At 35.7% G+C, this 21,913-nt stretch overlaps 1 protein-coding gene across 1 annotated transcript in view; it reads left to right on the top strand.

Moving 5' to 3' along the window:
* The first annotated feature begins 19,726 nt into the window (after positions 1-19,726).
* LOC106616675 (cholecystokinin receptor-like) overlaps positions 19,727-21,913 on the top strand; it is a 46,902-nt gene continuing 44,715 nt past the window's right edge. Inside the window, exon 1 of the mRNA XM_070110280.1 lies at positions 19,727-20,108. Within this exon, the coding sequence (XP_069966381.1) occupies positions 19,733-20,108 (376 nt within the window). The 5' untranslated portion in view covers positions 19,727-19,732. The remainder of the gene's footprint in view (positions 20,109-21,913) is intronic.

The following is a 21,913-nucleotide window of genomic DNA, read 5'->3' as shown; positions in this document are numbered from 1 at the left end:
TTTTTTGTGTGATTTATTGACTTACTTTGTTCTTTATTTGGCAGGTTATTACAAGTATTTAAGTTTTTTTAAAAATAAATGCTTGAGATACCGAAAAGAGGGTTTGGATAGTGTAGCGGTACTATGCTTTGCAGTCCGTCATATCCGTCCAACGGGATTTTGGCGGAACTCTCCCGATTAGATGGACCATTATGAGATCGATTAACATGTTTGCTGAATCTAGAAGTATCTCAAAAAGGACGTACCATCGAGATCCGTATGTTCGTGTTTAAGAAACAATCGCGGCTGTTGCATCGTCAATTCAGGCAAATACAAGAGTTTGACTCGCAACGTATCGGCGCAACTTGGAGTTAGTAGACGGTCATTGCAACGGATAATTCATGATGACTTAAACATATTTCCGTACAAAGTTCAAATAACAAACCGGTTCAACCCTCTAGATTTTCTATTCGCTTAAAATTTAGCCAAAAAATTATTCAAATGGTCGAAGAAGACAATAACTTGATAAATTGCCTGTTTATGTCTGATGAGGCTCATTTTGATTTAAATGGAAATGTAAACAAGTAAAATTGCTGTATATGGAGTGAATCAAATCCATAAATAATCCACGAGAGTGTACTTCACCTAGAACGAGGCACCGTTATTTAAAGATGTTGACTTAGTGTTTTTACCTAAAACTGCGTCAAAGACGTACTGCTTTCAAAAGCGTTTAGTTTCAGCAAAATGGAGCAACTACACTCATAGCCAGACCGGTTATTGCGAAGCTCCAATGAAAATTTGAAAACAAATTAATATCAAGAAACTCCACTTTCCGCTAGCCTCCAAGAACCTAACCTGACTGCACCAAACTTCTTTTTATGGGTTTATGTCAACCAAAAGGTGTATAAAATAAAACCCAGAAATCTGACTGAATTGAAGCAGTCCATTAAATCGATAATTGAGGCAATCCCAAATTCAACCCTTAAGGACGCAATGAATAATTTTCTAATTAGGTGTCGCATATGCGTGGCTGAGCATAGAGGTCATTTACGGTCCATAATTTTCAAAAATAATTAATAATATAAAATAATACTTTGCTATATAACAAAAATAAATATATGTAATGCTTAGATTAAAAAAAAAGTTATTACGGTTTGTTTTTGTAACACGATTCATGAGCCACCATGTATGTGTGTAGCCACCATTGTGACCTGAAAGTTTCCGGAAATTGTAAATAAAACGAAAAATGTTTAATCTTCATCAATATTAATTTTGTCGCCTTCAAAATATGCTCCTTCTAAAGCGATACACATATTCCTTCTCTTTTTCCAATCATCGAAACATGCCTTGTAAGCGCTGTCCGGGATCGACTTCAGTTCTCTCTGCGAATTTTCTTTCACGGCCTCAATAAGTCGAAACGGGTTCCACGGAGTGGTAACTTGAGTTTCGGAAACAAAAAAAAATCGCATAGGGCAAATCCGGTGAATTCGGTGGTTGATCGATGGTATTGAACAAGTTTTTGGTCTTAAAATCGTTCACAACTACAGTTCGGTGCGGTATGAATGATCAAGATGACAAGAAATGTTGAATTCCGATTGACTGTTTGTCTGTCCATCCGTCTGTGCCAGCGATAACTTGAGTAATAATTGAGTTATCGTAATGAATCTTTGAACACGTGTTCCATGGTAACAAAAAAAAGACAAGTTCGTAGATGGGCGTAAGGGAGCCGCTGCCACGCCCACAAAACGTCATTAATTTAAAACTTATAAAATGTCATAACTAAGCACTTAATTAAGATATAAAACTGTATATATACAAGTATTGTATATAACCGTATAACACAGTTCTAAACTCGATCTGATTCTTTCACTTTTCAGTCTACAAATAAAGAACCAATCAATGTATTCGGATAAAACTCTCAACGAATAATAGCTTTAAGGTGTACCGCCTTATGACCCAAAATTGTTCAAATCAGACCAAAAAGCCAGAAACCTAATATGTGGACACCACTTCCTGTTTCGAACGTTTTATCGAAAAGATCGGTTAATCTGTGAGATATATTATTGAAAATCGCGGGAATCCTTTTCTGATAATAGCATGCTTGTAAGTTAAAAAGATACACATTTGATTGCAATCCATTCACGATTTCGTGAAAAAATCAATGTTGAATTCTTTCGTAACATTTTTAAAACAAATTATTGCCAACACCTGAAGGTATTTCTGCGGCTTTGATCCTAATAAGTTGCAAGAGTATGAAATGTTCGGTTACACCCTAACTTAGCCCTTCCTTACTTATTATTTTTATTTGAAGCTTTGCATTTGGTTGCCACTAGATTATACGATGACCCTCCAAACCAAAGTATTTGATCTTGTTGCTAAAAATTACCATTTTCCAAACCTCCCTTCACTTAATGACTTATGTGTCCATCCATGCAAGCGATAACTTAAGTAAACATTGTCTTGATGAAACTTGGTAAACGTATTCCTTGGCATCCGAGGGAGATTGTTACAGCTGATGGGCGAAATCAGATCGTTTCTACACTGGCAAAATGCGTTAATCGAAAACGTATAAAATGCTATAGCCAAACAAATTAGGAAAAATATCTATAGTTTGGTAAAGGGGAACAAAGTATGGAGAGGAACCTGTGGTTTAAAGATGCTTAAAAAGTGGCCGTGTAACGTTCCCTAATAAAAATTTTGTATACATATATCTTGCAAACCACTTGACCTAAACCGACCAAACTAGCTGAGAAAAAGTTAGCTCACTAAATAAATACGTTAGAAACATTAAATACACGAAAATGCTGTATAAGTTTCTGTGTCAAAATTTGACAATGAGCTTATCACCGCCCACGTTTAGAAGAAGGTTAATCTCTGAGGAACTGCTCGACCAAAATATTGAACATGTGGACATCGGTGCTTACGTTTGACTTTATACCAAAAATATCGATCAATCTGTGGCATATTATATATTAATGAAATTCATAAGTGAGTTATCTTATGTCAATATATGAGTTATTTATTGTAATTCAGAGAGCTTCCTGATGACGATAAATCAATGTGTCAAAATATTTTAATGAAGGTAAGTGGCCAAGTTTTCTCAAAAATTATATAGTGAAGTGTTGAATATTAATAAATTTGATACAATCCCTAACCTCTAGTATAGCGGTATCCTCGCCCCCAGTTACATTCCGCTCATATTTTCAATATTTCAAATTTCATCCCTTTGGTTGAGTTTATATCACATATGTACATCTCATTTGCGTGAATTTTGTTGATTCTATTGTAGTATTGAAACTAAGTAAATCTATGGCCTATAATATAGGTTAAAATGGTATCAAAAATGGTTTTAATTTTTTTCTCTCTGTATTTCTATTGGGTGAACGATATCGGGAGTCATGTACTTGGTCTGCATTAGAACTTAGTATTGATAATGCGACTGAGTATAGCTCGAATACATAATCAATATAACGGCAAGCCATTCAAGTACATTAATTTGCTCTAGACATCCAACAGTTGGTGAAAATTGCAGAACTGCAGCCGACGGTATGCAAAACAGACCTAAACTAACTGTTCAAATCATGATGTGTCCTTTGAAGTCAAAAGGCAGACAAAGTTTTATTAAGTAATTTGGTAAATAAAGTGCATGTCTTACCCGCCCCCATTTTTACCTGGATTTTCTTTAATTTTCATAAATGATATTATTTTAAATACAGTTATTCACAGAGTAAGTATTTAACATTAGGAAATATAAATTCCCGAAATCGAGCTCACATGTTACTTTAAGCTTATCAGGTGGAACTAAAATCTTGAACACATCCTTCTAAAACTCTCTCAAATAAATATTCTTTGTAAACGCAAGAATCGTATTTTTATAAAAAGCACACTAAGGCTACTGGCTAGCCGCGCTTAGCTTGACAGTTCATACTTCAACACCGAAGCGTAGAAAATATAGGGAATGTCAAAATGAACGCTTTGCTTTTCGTGCTTCTCTCTAATATATGTATGTATGGTAAATGGCACAACTACGTAAAAAGATGATAGTGGGCCCACAGTGTGAACAAACTTAAAAAAAGCATACATTGAACTTTTTTGTCAAAGCAAATGTGATATGTGAATTAGTCATAGTCGATGGCTAAAGACCGCTCTATTGCATTTGTATGTAAGTTAGTTCATATCTGTTGAAATCTTATTTATATTGTTTGATAAGAACAACAGCGTCTTTTCAACAATGTGCAAACTTTCAAACATTTCATTTATTTCTGGCATAGTATGTAGATTCCGGAAAAGTTTAATTGAGTAAAAAAGTTATTATCTGGAGAAAAAAGCCGATAGAAGAAACGAACGAAATAATTTATTTTAACCATTTGATGTATTTCAATACGAATTTTGCGATTCATAAGGAAAGAAATTATAAAAAGCAAAAAAATCAACACCTCAGTTTATATCTCCACTCCTTACCCTCATCAATTTAAAATTAGAGATAAAGCAATTTGTTTTTTAAATAGGGAATAATAAAATTAAGAACTAAAATTGTATCACTGAATGGACGTTGCACAATTACATACCTGGATACCATGCTTACAATGTGCGGGCAATGTCAAGAACAGATACAAGGTAAATATAATTTCTTATAAGCACATGAGGTATAGAAATGAATATAATAACTGAATCCTACCGTAGACCTTCTAGTTTTAACCATGAAAGTCGAGATTTACGATATAAAAGTCACCTGAAAGACGGAAATACTTATTTGTTAGCTCCATTTTAAGAATGACGATCAGGATACCCGCATGCTTCTTAAAACCACTAATAAGGTAATTTGACAGAATGCCAACACACATACCTTTATGTTGTCTAATGTGTCGATGCCACAAAAGTAATCATAAATGTAAAAGTGTTGATTTATATGCCAGACTTATCTCGAAATAATTTCAGGATAAAAATGGAACATTTTAAAGATTTAAACAACAGTAATAATAATTTTCTAAAACTTTTAGATAGGGACCCTGCTTGGAGGCGAGGAAGAGAGAACAATCAGCCCCCTCGTTTTTACAGCAGAAATCAAAATCCCAATCCTTGTTTCTCATCATTATTGTTAGGAAATTTCCTTTTTGATGCACATGTGTTATTTTATCATCGTTATTAATATATTTTTTTGGGATATTTGTTGAAGAAAGAAAAAGTAGTAGGATAATTTTAGTAATAAGCGTAACGTAAAGAAATGAAAAAGAAGAACGGTTGTTAAGAGTTGTGGAATATTAAAACGTTGTAGCACTGCAGCACCAATTGCATATCACAATGACTAACGTAAGGCAGTCACCATCAGAGGACAATTACGAAGTTAAGAGACCTCCATAAGTAACCTCTAATAATATACGAAGAGTTCAATGTAATACGGACATCAATTCTCTGTTGATCGCCCAAATTGAAGCTCAATTGAAAACTCTGGGTGGGTTAAACGAATTTGACATGTTTTATTATAGCATTTCAGCTCTTGACAAGCGGCTTGTGGCACAAGTATAAGAACTTATCCTTGGTCTACCAATATCAGGTTTAAGTAAATATAGTTCAAAAAACCAAAACAACACGCTTTTAAGGTACTTCAAAATAAAAAGGTGAAAAATAAATATTAATATAAACTGACAGCAATATTTACCGAAATATTGTATTGCTTGTAACGGGAGATCCAAGTAGAGGTACTTTTTTCAATAGCCTTTTTTTGACAGATCAAGCGTTAGTCACGTCAAGCAATGATGTTATTTTTTGGCATTTCATCATGAAAACACTTATGCCTGATCAATGTTTACAAATCGTTCAAGTTTATTAAGAAAATTCTGGTTCTCTAAAGAATATGTTTCGCGCGCTTCGCTCAACTTATGGTCAACATAATCGCCCTACTAAGTGTACTATTCGACCGAATAGACCACGTCCAGCACGGAGTGAAGAAAATATAGCGGCCGTAGCTGAGAGTGTACACGAAGACCGTGGAAAATCGATTCGGCACCAATCGCAGCAACTTGGTGACGTATGGAATGACTTGAATTTAGAGCGTACAAAATACAGCTTATGCAAGAATTGAAGCCGCTCGACCTTCCCAAGTAACATCGCTTCGCTCCATGGGCTCACGAAAAGTTCCAAGAAGATCTGACGTTTTCGAGCCAAATATTTTTCCGCAATGAGACCCATTTCTGGCACAATGGGTATGTAAACGAGCACAATTTCCGTATTTAGGACGAAGAGCAACCTGAAGAGATTCAAGAGCTGCCATTTCATCCAGAAAAAACAACGGTTTGGTGTTGTTTGTGGGCCGGTGGAACCATCGGTCCATATTTCTTCAACAATGATGCCGGTAACCGTCAATGACGACCGTAATCGCGCCATGATAACCGCCTATTTTATGCCTGAGATTGAAGCTCGTGATCTCGGCGACATTTGGTTTCAACAAAATGACATCACTTCCCACACATCGTATTAATCAATGGATTTATTGAGAGAACACTTCGGTGAGCAGATAATTTCACGTTTTGGGCCGTTAGACTTTTTCCTGTGGTAATATGTAAAGTCTATGCGGACAATCAAAGCTCATCTTCGAAATTATTTTCAGTTATAACGCCGCTCCATATTACATTTTTAATAAGAAATAACAGATGTTACGTCAAATAACTACCTTTATTAATAGAATCTACATACATAGATATATATTAAATAAACATACAGTACATATATAGGAAAAGCATTGAAGCTTTCATAGTTCGATTCCAGCAATGAAAAGTTTTTCACTCGCAGCTTTTTAATTGAAATTTAAATCGTAATTAAGGAATTCAGTCCCAAGATATTCAAAGCAACTGAGGTAACAGATGTTTTTAAGTTATAAGAAAATTACATTTAAATTAGATACGTACACACATACATATTAGGACTCTTAAAATTATTCGAATGTCCAGTTTGTAACCATTCGTACGAATATTAACCGAATAGTCGTAACATTGCACATAAATGAAAATTGTTAGAAATCCAAGCAGTTTTTGATTTTTTCCTTTTTGTTTTTTAGAATGAACGCTTACTATTCGAATAATCGAAAATGAGCGGATATCCGGATAGTGTAAACCGAATATTATTATTCGAATAATGCCTCATCCGATTAATCCAGTTAGTCGATTAGTCGAATACCAGGAGCTCTAATACATATTTACAATATATGTAAATATGTATGTACTTGGGATTTAAGAAAGCAAGGAATACTTTTACAATGTTTTAATGGAAAAATGTAAGTGCTAAAAAAACCACGCTCTTATTCCACAGGTGAGGTGGGGAGATTCTAACAATCAGACAATTATCCAATCAAACTGGTTTGTGAACGGTAAGAATATGTTAATTTCCTCCCGTTAGTTAACTTCAGCAGTGACTTTATTGATCAGATGAACCATCGAATTTCCTTATATTTAAACAGACCACTTGCAGCATTGCACGCACTTAAGTAAATATTAAATAAACAAAAGAAGCTTAAATAAAGTTACTGGTAGTTAAAACAAAAACTTAAGCTTCATTAGAATATTTGGTTAAAGTCAAATGTGCGATTTATTAAAGAGTTACATGTAATGTGAAGGCAAAGTAAATAAAAATTTTAATATCTATGAAAAATACTCTCTCCACATTTTGCACAGAATTTAATAGATATGTTTACCAAATGGTTGTTCGTGACGCCTGACAATAATTGAGGTAAATAAATATAGGCTTATATAATAATATGTAGGACATTCTTAGTTTAAATGAAACACGCTCTTCTTAGTATAGTGGCACGTCTGCGCTTTATTACATACGACTTGAAACTGTGCTGTACGTTCTCGTTGTTCAGTAATTGTCCCGTTTTCCCATCCCAAGCGTCGCGTCAGTTTCCAGTCTACAGGGTCGCATTTAGTAGGATTGTCCGGATCGGGTTGTCCGCAATTCTCCAAAATTCGGCCGTCCTGACCTGCCGTTCGCCCCGAACGCTGGGTTCCACGCCTTCATGTATTCGGCCACCGTTGTAGTTCTACCCGGTCCCTCAACGTCACCTATTTTTTCCACAGTATATCTTCCATGTGGAAGTCGTTCCTTCACTGGATAGGGCCCCAAAAATTTTGCCTTCAGTTTAAGCCCTGAGCCATACTGTGTCCTCTTTATCGCCACTAAATCATTAACATTGTATTCTTCTTCTGGCTTCCGTTTTGAATTAAAAGTTCGCCTATTCTCTTCCTGAATCTTGGATATATTCTCTGCAGCTTTCTTTCTAATACTTTCTCGTTCCCCGTCTAGTTCCTTAAGTAGTGAATCTTCTAGCATATTCCGAAGGTCGATACTATCAGATGTGCGCATATCTAACCCAGTTAGAATTTGAAAACGTGTGAACTTAGTACTTCTTGGAGGAGTATTATTTAAAAGTTGTTGTATCCTCTCAACGTGTCTGTACCAATTGGCTGGATTATTGTGGCATAATTTCGTCAGCAATGGTAGTATAATACGATTGATACGCTCGTTTCCGCGTGGCACGCCGGTTGCAATAAGAAAATGCTGAATGCCCTCCTTAGTGCAATATTCTTCAAAACTCTTAGCTGTGAATGTTGTTCCCCTATCCGTAATTATTCTTCTTGGATTGTCGAACACAGAAGCCTGTTTTTGTAATCTGTCCATTATCGAAGCCGAATCTGTACTCCTCGTTGGGTACAACCACACGAATTTACTAAATGCATCTATCACTACCAACAAATGATTATACTTTTTATGGATCAATTCCATAGGCCCTAAATGATCAAGATGGTAAGTCAACAGCGGTCTGTCCTCCTTGTCTATTGGACAGAGTAAGCCCTCCTTTTTCCCTGCTTTTGCTTCCTCTATAATGCATTCTACACAATTTCTAATAACGTTGGCCACTTTTGGTCCTATTTGGGATATATAAAACGATTTTTCCAAGTAATCTTGGGTCTTCTTTGCCGAGCAGTGTCCTACACGGTGTGCCATCCGAATTATTTCCTCTTCCAGTTTTTGCGGTACTACCACCAGCTCTTACGGAATCTTTATACAGTATACCGTTTTTCAAATAAAAGTCTTCGTAAGTATTTTCCTCTAAAGCTTTGCATACCGCTTTTACCCAATCATCACTTTGTTGTTCTTCTCTTAACCGAAAATTTAACGAATCTTCAAGTAACATGGATTCCATTCGACTAAGAGCATCGACATGTTTCATTTTTGTAGCCGGTCTGTGCTCAATAACATAATCGAAATCTTGGCGAAACATAGCCCAACGAGCGCCTCTAAGTGGTACATCTGTTTTCTTCATGGTTAGTGCGAACGCATTGCAATCGCTCATAATTTGATCTTTTCCCCATAACATAAATTCTCCACTTCTTTAAAGCCTGTATAATCGCAAGTACCTCTAATTCGTAAGAATGACTTTTTATTCTCCAGGTCGAGTTTTGAGACTCATATAACTGACTGGGTGAAATTGTTGATCTTCTGGGTCTTTTTGAAGTAATACACCACCGTAACCGTGCATGCTAGCGTCCGTGTGTATTTCTGTTCCGGCACTAGGGTTATAAAGTTTTAAGACTGGGGCTTTAGCCAACGCCCCTTTAAGTTGCTGAAATGCTATAACTTGTTTTTCGTTGAACCTAAACTCAGTGTCTTTCCTAAGCAAATCGCTTAAAGGCCTAGCAATTAACGCATACCCTTCACGAACCTTCTAAAATAAGAAGTAAGTCCTAAGAATCTTTGAAGAGTATTTTATCCCGCGGGATTGGAAAATTGTGTACTGCCTTTATTTTTTCGTCCGATGGTTTTATACCTCCTTCTTCAATAATGTATCCTAAAAATTTTATTCTCCTCATCAAAAATTGGCACTTTTGCCACTTAATCTTCAGCCCAAAACTTTCGGCTCTCTTTAAAACGACTTTTAGTTTAAGTAACCCTTTATTACTGCTTGATGCTGGAATAATTATATCGTCCTTATAAATGAAGATGACTCCTTGCTGCACCAGATCTCGGAAAATAGCTGATATATAACGGCAAAATACGGCAGGAGAATTACAAATTCCAAAAGGTACGAAATTAAATTCATACTGCCCACTATGGGTTACGAATGAGGTGTAACGTTTTGAGTTTGGTTCGACCGGCACATGGAAAAATCCATTGGCCAGATCGAGAGTAGAGAATATTTTGGCTCCCTGTAATCTTTCCAAAGCATCATCGATGAGTGTCATTGGAAAATTATCCCTCATTATCTTTTCATTTAACTTTCTGAAGTCGCAGCACAATCGTTTTGTGCCATCTTTCTTCGATACCAGTACCACTGTTGAAGCATACTTTGAGTTACTTGGCTGAATAATGCCATCTTTCAACCACTCAGTCACCTGCGTATCTATCACGTGCTGATCTGCATATGACATTCTTCGTGGAGTTTGGTAGATAGGTCGGTCATCACACAAAATGATTTTCATTTCAACTGGTGATTGGGATTGTTTTACCGGAGTGTATTGAGTGACCATATCAATTATAGGCGAGCGATAGTCTACAGACAAATGAGTTAAGTTCAAAAGTGGATAGTCCTCAACCCTTTCTAAATCATTCTCTAGGCAAAGAGAAGTAAATTCTGATAAGAGAGTGATGCATTTCGCCTCGAGTGTTTTGTTACTACCCTCTTTTTCTCTACTTCGTTGTGTTTCATCGGTTTCTATCCCAACTTCCCTGGATTTGTTTTGAATCTTTTCTTTAAACTCTACAGTACCTTCTGAAAATATAACGTCTGCTAACTTTAAAATATCATTTCCGAGGATCGCTTCATATCTCAAGTCGTTACTTGTGGTAACATGGAAAGTGACTGGTGCTGTAAGCCTGTCTAATTCAATATTTTCAGTAATACTGCCTATAGTGTTCAGCTCACTTTCTTTGATGCCGACTAATCGTCGTTTCTCGAAACTTGATAGAGGGCAATTGAATTTTTTGAAAATATCGTATCTAAGTAAACTTAGATCAGACCCGGTGTCAACCATGGCATCAACATATAAGTCTCTCATCTTGATCTTTTTAAAAATTAATCCACTACATTTACTATAAGGACAATCAAGCATCGCATTAACTGTACCCCTCTCGGTTTTTATCTGCCTACCTACGTTGCTGCCACACTCGAAACTGCGATGTCCCATTTGACCGCACTTAAAACATTTATATTGTTTGTTATTTTCCCCACAATCTTTCGCTAGATGCAAGATACTACCACACTTGTAACATTTCTTCATTGCTCCATTAGTTCCTTGCCCAGCAGAGACCTTTCGCGCATTTTGTTCATATTGAGTTCTGTTTGAGTGCTGTCACGCCCCATGAACTCGTTCGTAAACTTTCAAACTTTCTTTTAAATCTTTAATCGTCTGTGCCTGGTACAGTATAGTTTTATTAGGCCTAGAGTCGGGAATACCTTCCACAAAATACCCTATCAAACTCATTTCGTCTAGATTTATTGGCTTGGCTATATCCATCAAAACGTATAAATATTCCCTACAAGATTCGCAACTTCTTTTACGACGATTTTGTAACATCTTATGAATCTCTAATGCAGATAATTTGGTGCCAAACTCATCAACAATAGCAGTTTTTAACGAAGACCAATTTTTTATGCCCACCTGACTACGCAAGAACAACTTTGCAGCTCCTTTAAGCAGTTGCTTCGCATACACATACTTTTGAAGCTCATTCCAACCCAAAGTAACAGCATTATCTTCGAACTCTTGTAACCACTCACTAACTTCAAGGGAATCAGTTCCACTGAATGAGGGTAAACTGCCTTCGATATCCTTTAAGGTAAAGTTGGATTTGACTACTACGGTGTCCATTGATGGATTAACTTTATCTTCATAAGTACTTTCATTTTCACTCTCCTCATCGTCACTTTGTATGAGTTCGTAACGTCGCAAAAGTCTATCCCTCAGCTCACTCTTTCGTCCTGTCTGGGTAAGTCCAACTCGTCTTAATTCTTCTTTCAAAGCCCTTACCGTCATAGCTAAAATCGTCTGACTGTCCATGTCTCTTAATATTTAACAAATAATAGGTATAGTAAAATACAGTGTTTTGCAAATTATTGAAGTGATAACATATGTGTACTTAAATATAAATATTAATATAAAAAAGATAAGGTATAAACTTTTGTTATGTATTCATGAGAAAAAATTGCATCAGTACTGCAATTTCAAAATTACATACATATATTCCAATTCGGATCTACTATTAATGTAAACATGCTTATTTGTACGAACAAGTATGATTACGTTTTAATATAGGTATACTAAATCGATTAAGGAAATAAATACATTTAAAAATTCAATTTAATTATTAATGTTTGGTTACAGTAGTAATATTAAGTAATAGGAATGTAATAGTAACTGCCACTGCATTTGCTTTTATAAAAGTTGATCTTTACAAATATGACCAGCTGTACCTTTCTTTTATTTTTCTAATATGATTTTGATTCGTTTCTCCGTTTTACTTTATTATTTCCTGCATGGTATTCTTCGCTTTTCTATCCGCTATTCTATCTTACTTAAACCTAATATGTATACCTACTACTGCTGCTGTTTTTTCCTTCAATAAGTGCTGCGAATTCTGAATCGATTTCTAAATTCAAATTTATCCACTAAATCCTGCTGTCACGTTTGCGTTCTCCTTCAATAATTTGTTGTGCTACAAATTCTGCTCCCATTTTCAATTGCACCGATACTCGTTGAATGTTGCTATATGTCTTGTTTTCTTATCCATAAGTTGCTGTGCTGCGAATTCTGAATCGACTTCATTTTTACATTAACTCGTTGATTTCTGCTGTCTCTTCTTCACTCTATGCAGTATAATGCTGTGCGGCGAATTACACGTCAATTTTAAATTTCAACTCAATTCGTTGATTTTGACTGTTTCTCCTCCACTCTACTCGGTACATTGCTGTGCGGCGAATTGCACTTCAATTTTAAATTTCAATTTAACACGTTGATTTTGACTGTTTCTGAACTCCTTTAACATACGCGCTCACCGTCCTCAATATTTCAAAACTACGTATGTAACCGTCACTTTACCAAATTTTTAAGTTCTAGAAAACCCTGTTTGTACACACATTATATGTTCAAATTTTGTGGTTTAAAAGTTTCCTTTGGTGCGAGTAAATTCTGTTGCTTGTACTCACACGCACCCAAACAGAAGTTTTTCACATGACTTTCTGTTAATATCATTCGTTGCACTCAAAAAGACAATTGTATTAGTAGGATTGTCCGGATCGTGTTGTCCGCAATTCTCCCACAAACATATACCTATATCAAAATGACTGGCCGAATCGAAGCATTGCCACATAGAAAAAGTGGTACACATTCCGTTTTGTGGAAGGGGCAATTGACCGATTCCGGCCCCCCCAGAGTTCCAAGGAACACATGTAGTTTTATCAGGCTACATTTATAGTTCTTTTACATTAAATGTTGTAAGCACGGGAGCGTATAGGAGTTTATTAAAAAAACAAATATTAAAAAAGTATTCAGTACTTTTATTCAATTTAATTTTCTGCGTTTACCAAAACTATCTCGATTCCATAAAAACTAACATTTAAAATATTAACAATATGTCATATTTTTCTCGGTTTTTATTGAAATGTATCCAAATGTATCCGTTCTCTCTTGACCCTGTAACATCATTGGAAAGAAAATTTTAGAGCCCCAGCAACTGAATACTATGAGAATATTCCGATAAATACTTAGCCTACAAGCGAAAAAGAAAAATGTTGAAAATATGACAATAAATTGCACAGCACTCAACTCATTTCTTCAACCGTCTGGGGAATATGTTTTCTGGCCACGGAGGTGTGGCTCCTCATTGAGTTCAAATTTCTGACCGGCGAGTGATATTCTTAAGTTTAGAAACAAAAAGAAGATGCAGAGGGTAAAATATGGAAAATTCGATGGATAAGGCAGCAATTCAAGCAGCAAGGCAAGCAAGAAATGAGGCTGTCTTTTCTGCCATTCGGCTTCTAACAATTCCGCATCGTAGAGCCTTATGACTATGTAGATCCCACCTACCGATAGGACAGTATTACGAATACGTTGGGTGAACTCTATTGTTTCGACTGCACTACTTAAATAGCGTCGAACAATTCTGTAAAGTAGTATCACGTTCATAGAGAGCCAACGCGGACCCATTCATCTCCATGGAAGTCTATTCAAAAATTCAAATATGATACATTTCATAAAGCCAGTCTAGAAAGCGATTGATCGAATTAAATAAGTTTGTTGTACTTCTAACAACTAAATGTCATTAAGCTCAAAAAGCTGAGAGATATGCGCAATATAATATGTGTAAACTGTAAACGAACGTGTAGCACAAAAGTATAAGACCATGGAGATAGTGGAAACAGACCGTCACGTAAGCACTTATTATTGCTGAACTAACGCAAAAAAACATGATGGGCCGAATTTCCATCTGCGAAATGCTGCTGAATCGCAACAAAATCGACCCGTTTCTGAAGCGGATTGTGACTGGCGATGAAAAATGGGTCACTTAGGACAACATCGAGCTCAAACGGTTTTGGAGGATTGATGGTCAGGAAGGTTTTGCTGTGTGTTTGATGGGATTGGCTAGAAATCATCTACTACGAGCTGCTCCCCTATGACCAAACGCTCAATTCGGCCCTCTACTGCGAACAACTGGACCGCTTGAAGGCAGCACTCATTCAGAAGAGGCCATCTTTGATCAACAGAGGCCCAATTGTGTTCCATCAGGACAACGCCAGGCCACACACGTCTTTGGTGACGCGTCAGAAGCTCCGGGAGCTCGGATGGGAGGTCCTAATGCATCCACCTTATAGTCCGGACCTGGCACCAAGTGATTACCATCTTTTCCTCTCCATGGCGAATACGCTTAATGGTGAGAAGTTGGCCTCAAGAGAGGCCCGTGAAAATTGGCTCTCCGAGTTTTTTGCCAATAGGGACGCAGCCTTCTACGAGAGGGGTATTATTAAGTTAGCATCACGTTGGTTTACAAGTCGTCAAGTTTACGAACAAAACGGCGCATATTTGACTTAAATCGGATAAATGTACACAAAGTTTCATCTTTTGACCGAACGAACTTTTTACTTGACCATTATATAAAATTACCTGAGCTTTCAATTCTGTGTTGCTCATACGACATGCTGTACTATATCAGTACATTTGATGCATACCCTTTTTTGTGAAGCGGAAAATTTTGTATCAGAATATTCTGGTTTCAAAGTTGTAGGTTTATTTGCTTTGGAGATAAAGATAAAAACTGAGACATCAGGGGGCGTTTGAAAAGAATCAACATGGAAAATAACGGACGCCCTAATATACATACATACTTATAGTAAACTGATTGTCACCAAAATGTAGACGAAATAAAATTTGAATACAAATTGTTTATAGGATACTTGCTCATTGCAACAACATTTCACAATAAAACAATAGCTCTTTCCTTCATTTAGTTTGATGGCAATTTTATGGGCTTCTGCTAACAGTCTATTATTTGTTGCTGCTCATCTTACAGCAGCTAAAGCGCAGAAACCATTGGTATTCTGCCAAGATTTCGCTGCGATTCATTCACAAAATCTGTATGCAGACGCTGCAAAGGCTCTTTTAAATAGTCAATATAACAGAAGGACCGCTTCAGTTCAACAAAACGCGTTGCGTAGTGCATAACTGTTACTAGATATCGCGGAACCTATACTGAAAATTTAAAGGTTTTCGAAAAATTTTAACGGATTAGATTTTATAAAATGTCAAGAATCATGAAAATACGTTAAACGCTGTGTCGACAGTTAGTTATTTCTAAAGGCAAGAAATAACATTTTTTAAAATTCAAGCGAGATAATGCCAAAATAATATGGCAGTAATATATTCGGTTTAAAATAAATTTAATTTAAAGACGCGTGGAAAAGTTAATAACTAAGATACAATATTTTAGAGTTGCGATTCAGAGACTGGACAATTTTTAAATAGAAATTATATAACAACTACAATAACACAAAAGTATACCACAACAGCAAAAACTGTGCATACCCGTGCATATCTAAAGAAGACTAACATTAAAAAAATAAAAAATTAATAAAAAAATTAAAGAAATTTGTTCAGTGATAAAAGTGGGAAAAATTTGAGATTGGGTATATGATATGTATTGTGTGGTGCAGTGCCAAGTGCTTACGTTGTAAAAAGTGTAGTTAAAACCGCTCTTTTCATCAATATCTACTTCAAATAATGTTATGCCTGTGTTATTTATTTAAAGATTCATCAATGATCCTTCTGATCTTCTATTTTGCTTTTAAAGGCTGACTACGCTCCTCAGTGGTTTTGCTAATTGGACAATTGCATATATTCCTGACTGATATTGTATTTTTATACCATGAATAAGAACAAGTTTGCCACGAAGTTTGTAACACCCCGTAGAAAACGTCGGAACTCCATAAAGTATTATTTACCATAGTTAGAATGACCCGACTTAGGTCAAATATGTGCCGTTTTGTTCGATAACTTGTTGCCATGTTAAGGGTAATTTCATTATGCCTCTCTCATAGAAGCCTTCGTTCCTATTGGCAAAAAATTAAGACAGTCGATTTTCACAAGCCTCTCTTGAAGCAAATTCTTCAAAATTGTTTGCCATTGACAGGAACAGATGATATCCTGATGGAACACAATTCCTCCAGACGATTCAATTATTGACAGTTCAGTTCTGAGTTAAGAGCTTTGCCGTATGGGAGCAGCTCATAGTAGGTAATTCGCTGCCAATCCTATCAAACTCACAGCAAAACCTTCCTGGCCGTCAATCCTGTATAGGACACCGTTTCCGCCGGGTCACCGCGTTTCGACTACGACCGTTTTCGCTTGACGTTGTCGCAGTCAACAACCGCTTCATAAATGGGTCGATTTTGCCTGGCGATACAGATAAATAACGCCATCTATTGGAAAAATAATGGATTTCCTTTTGCTACACCTAATATATAAATGATCAGCGTGATGACATGAGTCGATTTAGACATCTGCGTCTGTCTGTATATACGCGAACCCTTAGTTTTTGAGATATAGATCTGAATTTTCACACACGTGCTTTTCTCCCGAAGAAGATGGTCATATCGGACCACTATAGCATAGAGCTGTCATATTATCAATGCTAAAAAAAATTCACCTGTGAAATGTTTTGACGTTTCGGTGCAGCTGAAGTTAATGTATTTTCCTATTTCCATTTGTAGTTGTTTACTTCTGTTATATTATATACAATAGCGCCAACTGTAGATAAGTATTATTGTGGTATGCACCCCGACCTGTAATCTATAGATATACCTGGTACCAACTCATGTGCTACATAGTACCTATATTAGTTTTGTTCACGGTTAAGGGTTGTTTGTATCACCTAAAACTAATCGAGATAGATATCAAGCTATATATATATAATTGATCTGAATGACGAGACGAGTTGTCTGAACGGTCAGGAGATAACTTGAGTAAAAATTTAGATATCGTGATGCAACTTGGGACACGTGTTCCTTCACACTCACGAGAGGTTGGTGATGCAGATCGGCGGAATCAGGATATTGCCACGCCCACAAAATCATATATCGAAAACTTACAAAGTGCTACAAATAAATTCCAAATTTGGACCCAGAACTGTAATTTGGTACAGGGTATCCTAGCAGTGAGGAGCATCTGTACGCTGTAAATTTTCAAAAAGTGGGCATGACCCCGCCCTCTAATAGCTTTAATGTGCATACACATATCACAAATCATATGAGCTACATACAATATTGACTAAACTCGCTGAGGTAGAATTCTTTTGACACCCCTTATACAGTGAAAATAGGAGAAGTCGGATCATACTCGCCAACTAACGGTTGCGTGGAAAACTACTAAAAATGGGAAAACTTCAGAAGCCTACAAGTTTACAAGTAAAATGGTACTCAAGGGTTTCAAGGATTGTAATGTAAAAATTTGACAATGGGTGCGATACCACCTTTACCAATTTCAACCAAATTTGGTGTGTAACAATAAATTTGTATCCTTATATCTCAGTGTGAAAATGGCTCAACCACCCCTTCTTCCCATATATCACAATTTTAAATTCCAAATGATTCTTTGACTTTACAGTACATAAATCGAGAGTCAATGACAAAGTAAGACCTGGCATAAAAAGTGTATTTAAAGTGTGCGATGAAGATGTTAAAAAATAGTCGAAATCGGACTACAACTTTTCAAGTCCCCAGACACCGAATTTGTGGACCTCAACACCTACGACTGACTTTTTACTAAAAATGTCGGTCAACTTGTGAGGTACCTTATTGAAAATAAGAGAGAACCTTTTTAGGAACTAATATATTGTGATGCCTAAAATGGATAACATCGGTTCAGTACTTCCCCTAGCCACAGCTTATAGGAATATTTTCGATGTTCCGGTTGATTTTATACAGTTTATACCAGTCAATATGTGAGATATCTTAAAGAAGTTAAGAGAGCGTCGCTCTCTATTAATAGTGTAGCCTTGTGCCAAAATGGATAAAATTGAGCCCACTAATACCTAATGAATGAATTTCAAACTTCCATCTTGAGATGTCTTAGCAAAGTTAAGTGAACGTACATATTGGAAATACTACAACCTTAATCCGTAAATGTATGTATGACATTTTAATGAAATTAACTAGGTTTCCTAAAAATAATTGGGTTTAATGTAGAATATAAATCGAATTGGTCTTGGAATTGTCCTAAACCTCATATCAACAATTTAATGACTGCCGATTTTTTGACTTTTTTCATATGCCCAATATATTAAATTCATTCATATATCTAATTTGAGTTAAATAGGATGATTTTAAAATATTTCGGACACGAGTCTAAATGTAATAATTAAACTAAGTGAGTCTACGAGATATAATATAAGTCTATAATAACCAAATTTGATTGTTAAATCCTTGCAACTTGCAAGAGGATAAAATGTTCAGTTACTCCCGAACTTTGCCCTTCGGTACCTTTTCTTGCATAAAATGTTAAATAAAAGGCTAACGTTATGGTTTCAGAAATATTGTTTTTATATGACTTAGAAGCATATGTTACACAAGCATAAATACAAACTTGCTAAATAAGTTTGTGAAACAGTGGAACAGTGAAACAAGTAACTTAATTTACTACGTAAAAGCATCGTGAAATTGTTCTAAGTTGAAAAAGGTAACGGATTGTTATTTGCCTCAGCGCCATCGGTCACTTATACGCCCCCACAGCCATCTCGTTAAGTGAACAAGTGTGTTTGATTTAAAACAACAGTGTAAATTTGCAGTAAATAATTTTAATGCCCAATAAGAGCGCAAACATATAATAACTCATAAAAACGATGAATTTATAAAGCATAAAAATATATAAAGTGTACAAGGGAACGTTAAGTGTATTGTACTAATGTGCTTGACTTAATGTGAGTGCATTAAACTCATTTTAGCGACGATAATTAAATAATTCTTTAGAGCAAACTCGACGCTGAGAAAATTACATTGCTTTGCATTTTGTCAGCAATATAATTCAGAGTGTTCATTTCCAGAAGGGAATATGAAAGTGAAAAGTTCTCAAACTACTCGTAAGAGCTGAAATCAAAGAGTAAAACACCAACACCCATATACGCCACCGCAATATTTGTGACAAGTGCAAAACCCTCTGCTGCAACGGCAGCTGCCGGCACACTTAGCTTCGAACTGTTTAATGAGGATTTGAATATGAACGTCAACGAAAACGTGAGCTTGATACTACTACAAGCGCCATCGCCTCTCACCTTCGTATTTCGGAATGAGAGTGCATTCGGTGACAATGGTACTAATGCGATGGCGCCGCGTATTAGCTCAGAGATTCCCATTTGGCTGATACCCTGCTATTGCGTAATCTTCTTTTTTGCCATTTTCGGTAATCTGCTCGTGATTTCAACGCTCGTACAAAATCGCCGTATGCGCAATGTGACTAATGTCTTCCTGTTGAATCTCGCTATATCCGATATTCTGCTGGGTGTGCTATGTATGCCTGTAACATTGGTCGGCACACTGCTGCGTCACTTCATCTTCGGAGAATTCTTTTGCAAACTTATACAATTTTCTCAAGGTAAATAAAAGAAGCTAGAAGGTAGAAAACTGAATGGTAAATGCTGTATATAAATTAATCAGTTTAATTTTGATTTGCTAAATTTTGAGGAACTCAAAGACTATCTATACTTCTACAGGGAACGGTAAGCTAAAAATTTGTGTAATACACCAGATGTTTGTTCTCACTTAAGTAAACTTAATCAACTTAAAATTAATGGCCCCCTGTAATGAAATAATATAAAATGATGCCAAAGTTCGACTACTTTTCGTTTTTCTTTTTAGTCAAAGCGGCAGAAGAGCCTGACTGCAATGCTATAAGAAGTTCAATAAGATTCATTATTTTTGTTTCGATAAAAAATTATAACTTTGACTTTATAATTAAAATATTGTTTAGAATTGTATCAATATTTTAATTTAAAATTCACTCATTTTTAAGCATTTTATACCAAATCACATTGGATGAGGGTAAGCATATGAATCACCTTATTATTAATATACATATGTAGATACACTAAGGTGGGTGTTAGTAACCAAAGTAATCACTATCTGTATAAATTTTGGTCCGGATTGCAGCCGGTTAACTCATCTTACACAAGGATCAAAGTTTAGATATCTCTCTTTCGAATCCATAAATTAAAATTGGAACATCGAGCAGTTTCTCTCTTCCCTCTCAAAAGCACAGTAGTATATAAAAAAAAAATTATAATTAAATTATTTGAGGTTCAGCTACATTAATGTCGACATACAGAGATTTAATTTTCTTTGAAATCTTTAACCTTATTGTGTGCACATATATTATAGGTATGAGCCTTCTGGTATCAACTATCAACAACATTAGGAGCGAAAAAAAATTTTTGTTTTTTGCATAGCCTAAGGGTAAAATTTGTAGATTATAAAAATGAAAATTTTTGGACAAAAACAATTTTAACATCAGTTTTAAAGTAAATTTCGAGTTAAACATTTTTTTGGACAAGAAAAAATTAGTTTTGGCTTAAACTCTTTACATTTATATAAAAATTACCGAATGTGACGGTTTTTGACTCAAACTTTATTGTAACGCTTAAGGAAGGCATGTTGTCGTTTAAGATTTTTTTTAAGCTCCAATAATGACCAAAAAAAATTTGTTTAAGTTGATAACTTTTATTTGGCCAAAAAATGGACTCTCCACAGCTTCTAGAACACTTATCAAAATTTTTAACGAGATAAAAGTTTTGCAAGGTATACCAACAATCTTATCTCATATCTCACAAGCTAATCAACAATTTTTAAGAATGTTTGATATATATCGTTCCCATGAATCCTCAGTAATATAGCGCCATTACTTTTTTTCATTTACAATAGATACTCAATATTTGTGAGGTTAACTTCAAATTAGAGAATAAGATCTATGTACGGTTTTTTCATACCAATTGTAATGTTATTTGGACCACCATAAATTAAAAGTTAAAATTAAAATTGTATCTCCTTGTAACCATGTACAGTTCTTGTCATAGCGCTGAGCTTACTGATTATATGGCCATCGTGGCCGTGTCTCGTGAACTCGTTTATATGGAACATATCAATATAAATATCTGTTGCGACCATTATGGAGTTCTAGGTTGAGTAGGAAACTACTCATCATATAAAATAATTTCAACCCTATTCCGTACCGACTGGTGACAGGTTTTGGTGCTTAGGAAATGTCGAATTGAAAACGGTGTGTATACGTTGAACTTCGAAGTGAGTCGTATATATTTCAGATATACATATATTACATATAAAATTATCAAAGTATTGCCCTTGTGGCAGTTTTGAGGAATGCCTTTCTATGCGAAGGGAGCATGA

Source organism: Bactrocera oleae, chromosome 5, assembly GCF_042242935.1.
Source record: "Bactrocera oleae isolate idBacOlea1 chromosome 5, idBacOlea1, whole genome shotgun sequence".
NCBI classification, from domain to species: Eukaryota; Metazoa; Arthropoda; class Insecta; order Diptera; family Tephritidae; genus Bactrocera; species Bactrocera oleae.
This window is presented reverse-complemented; position numbering and strand designations above follow the sequence as displayed.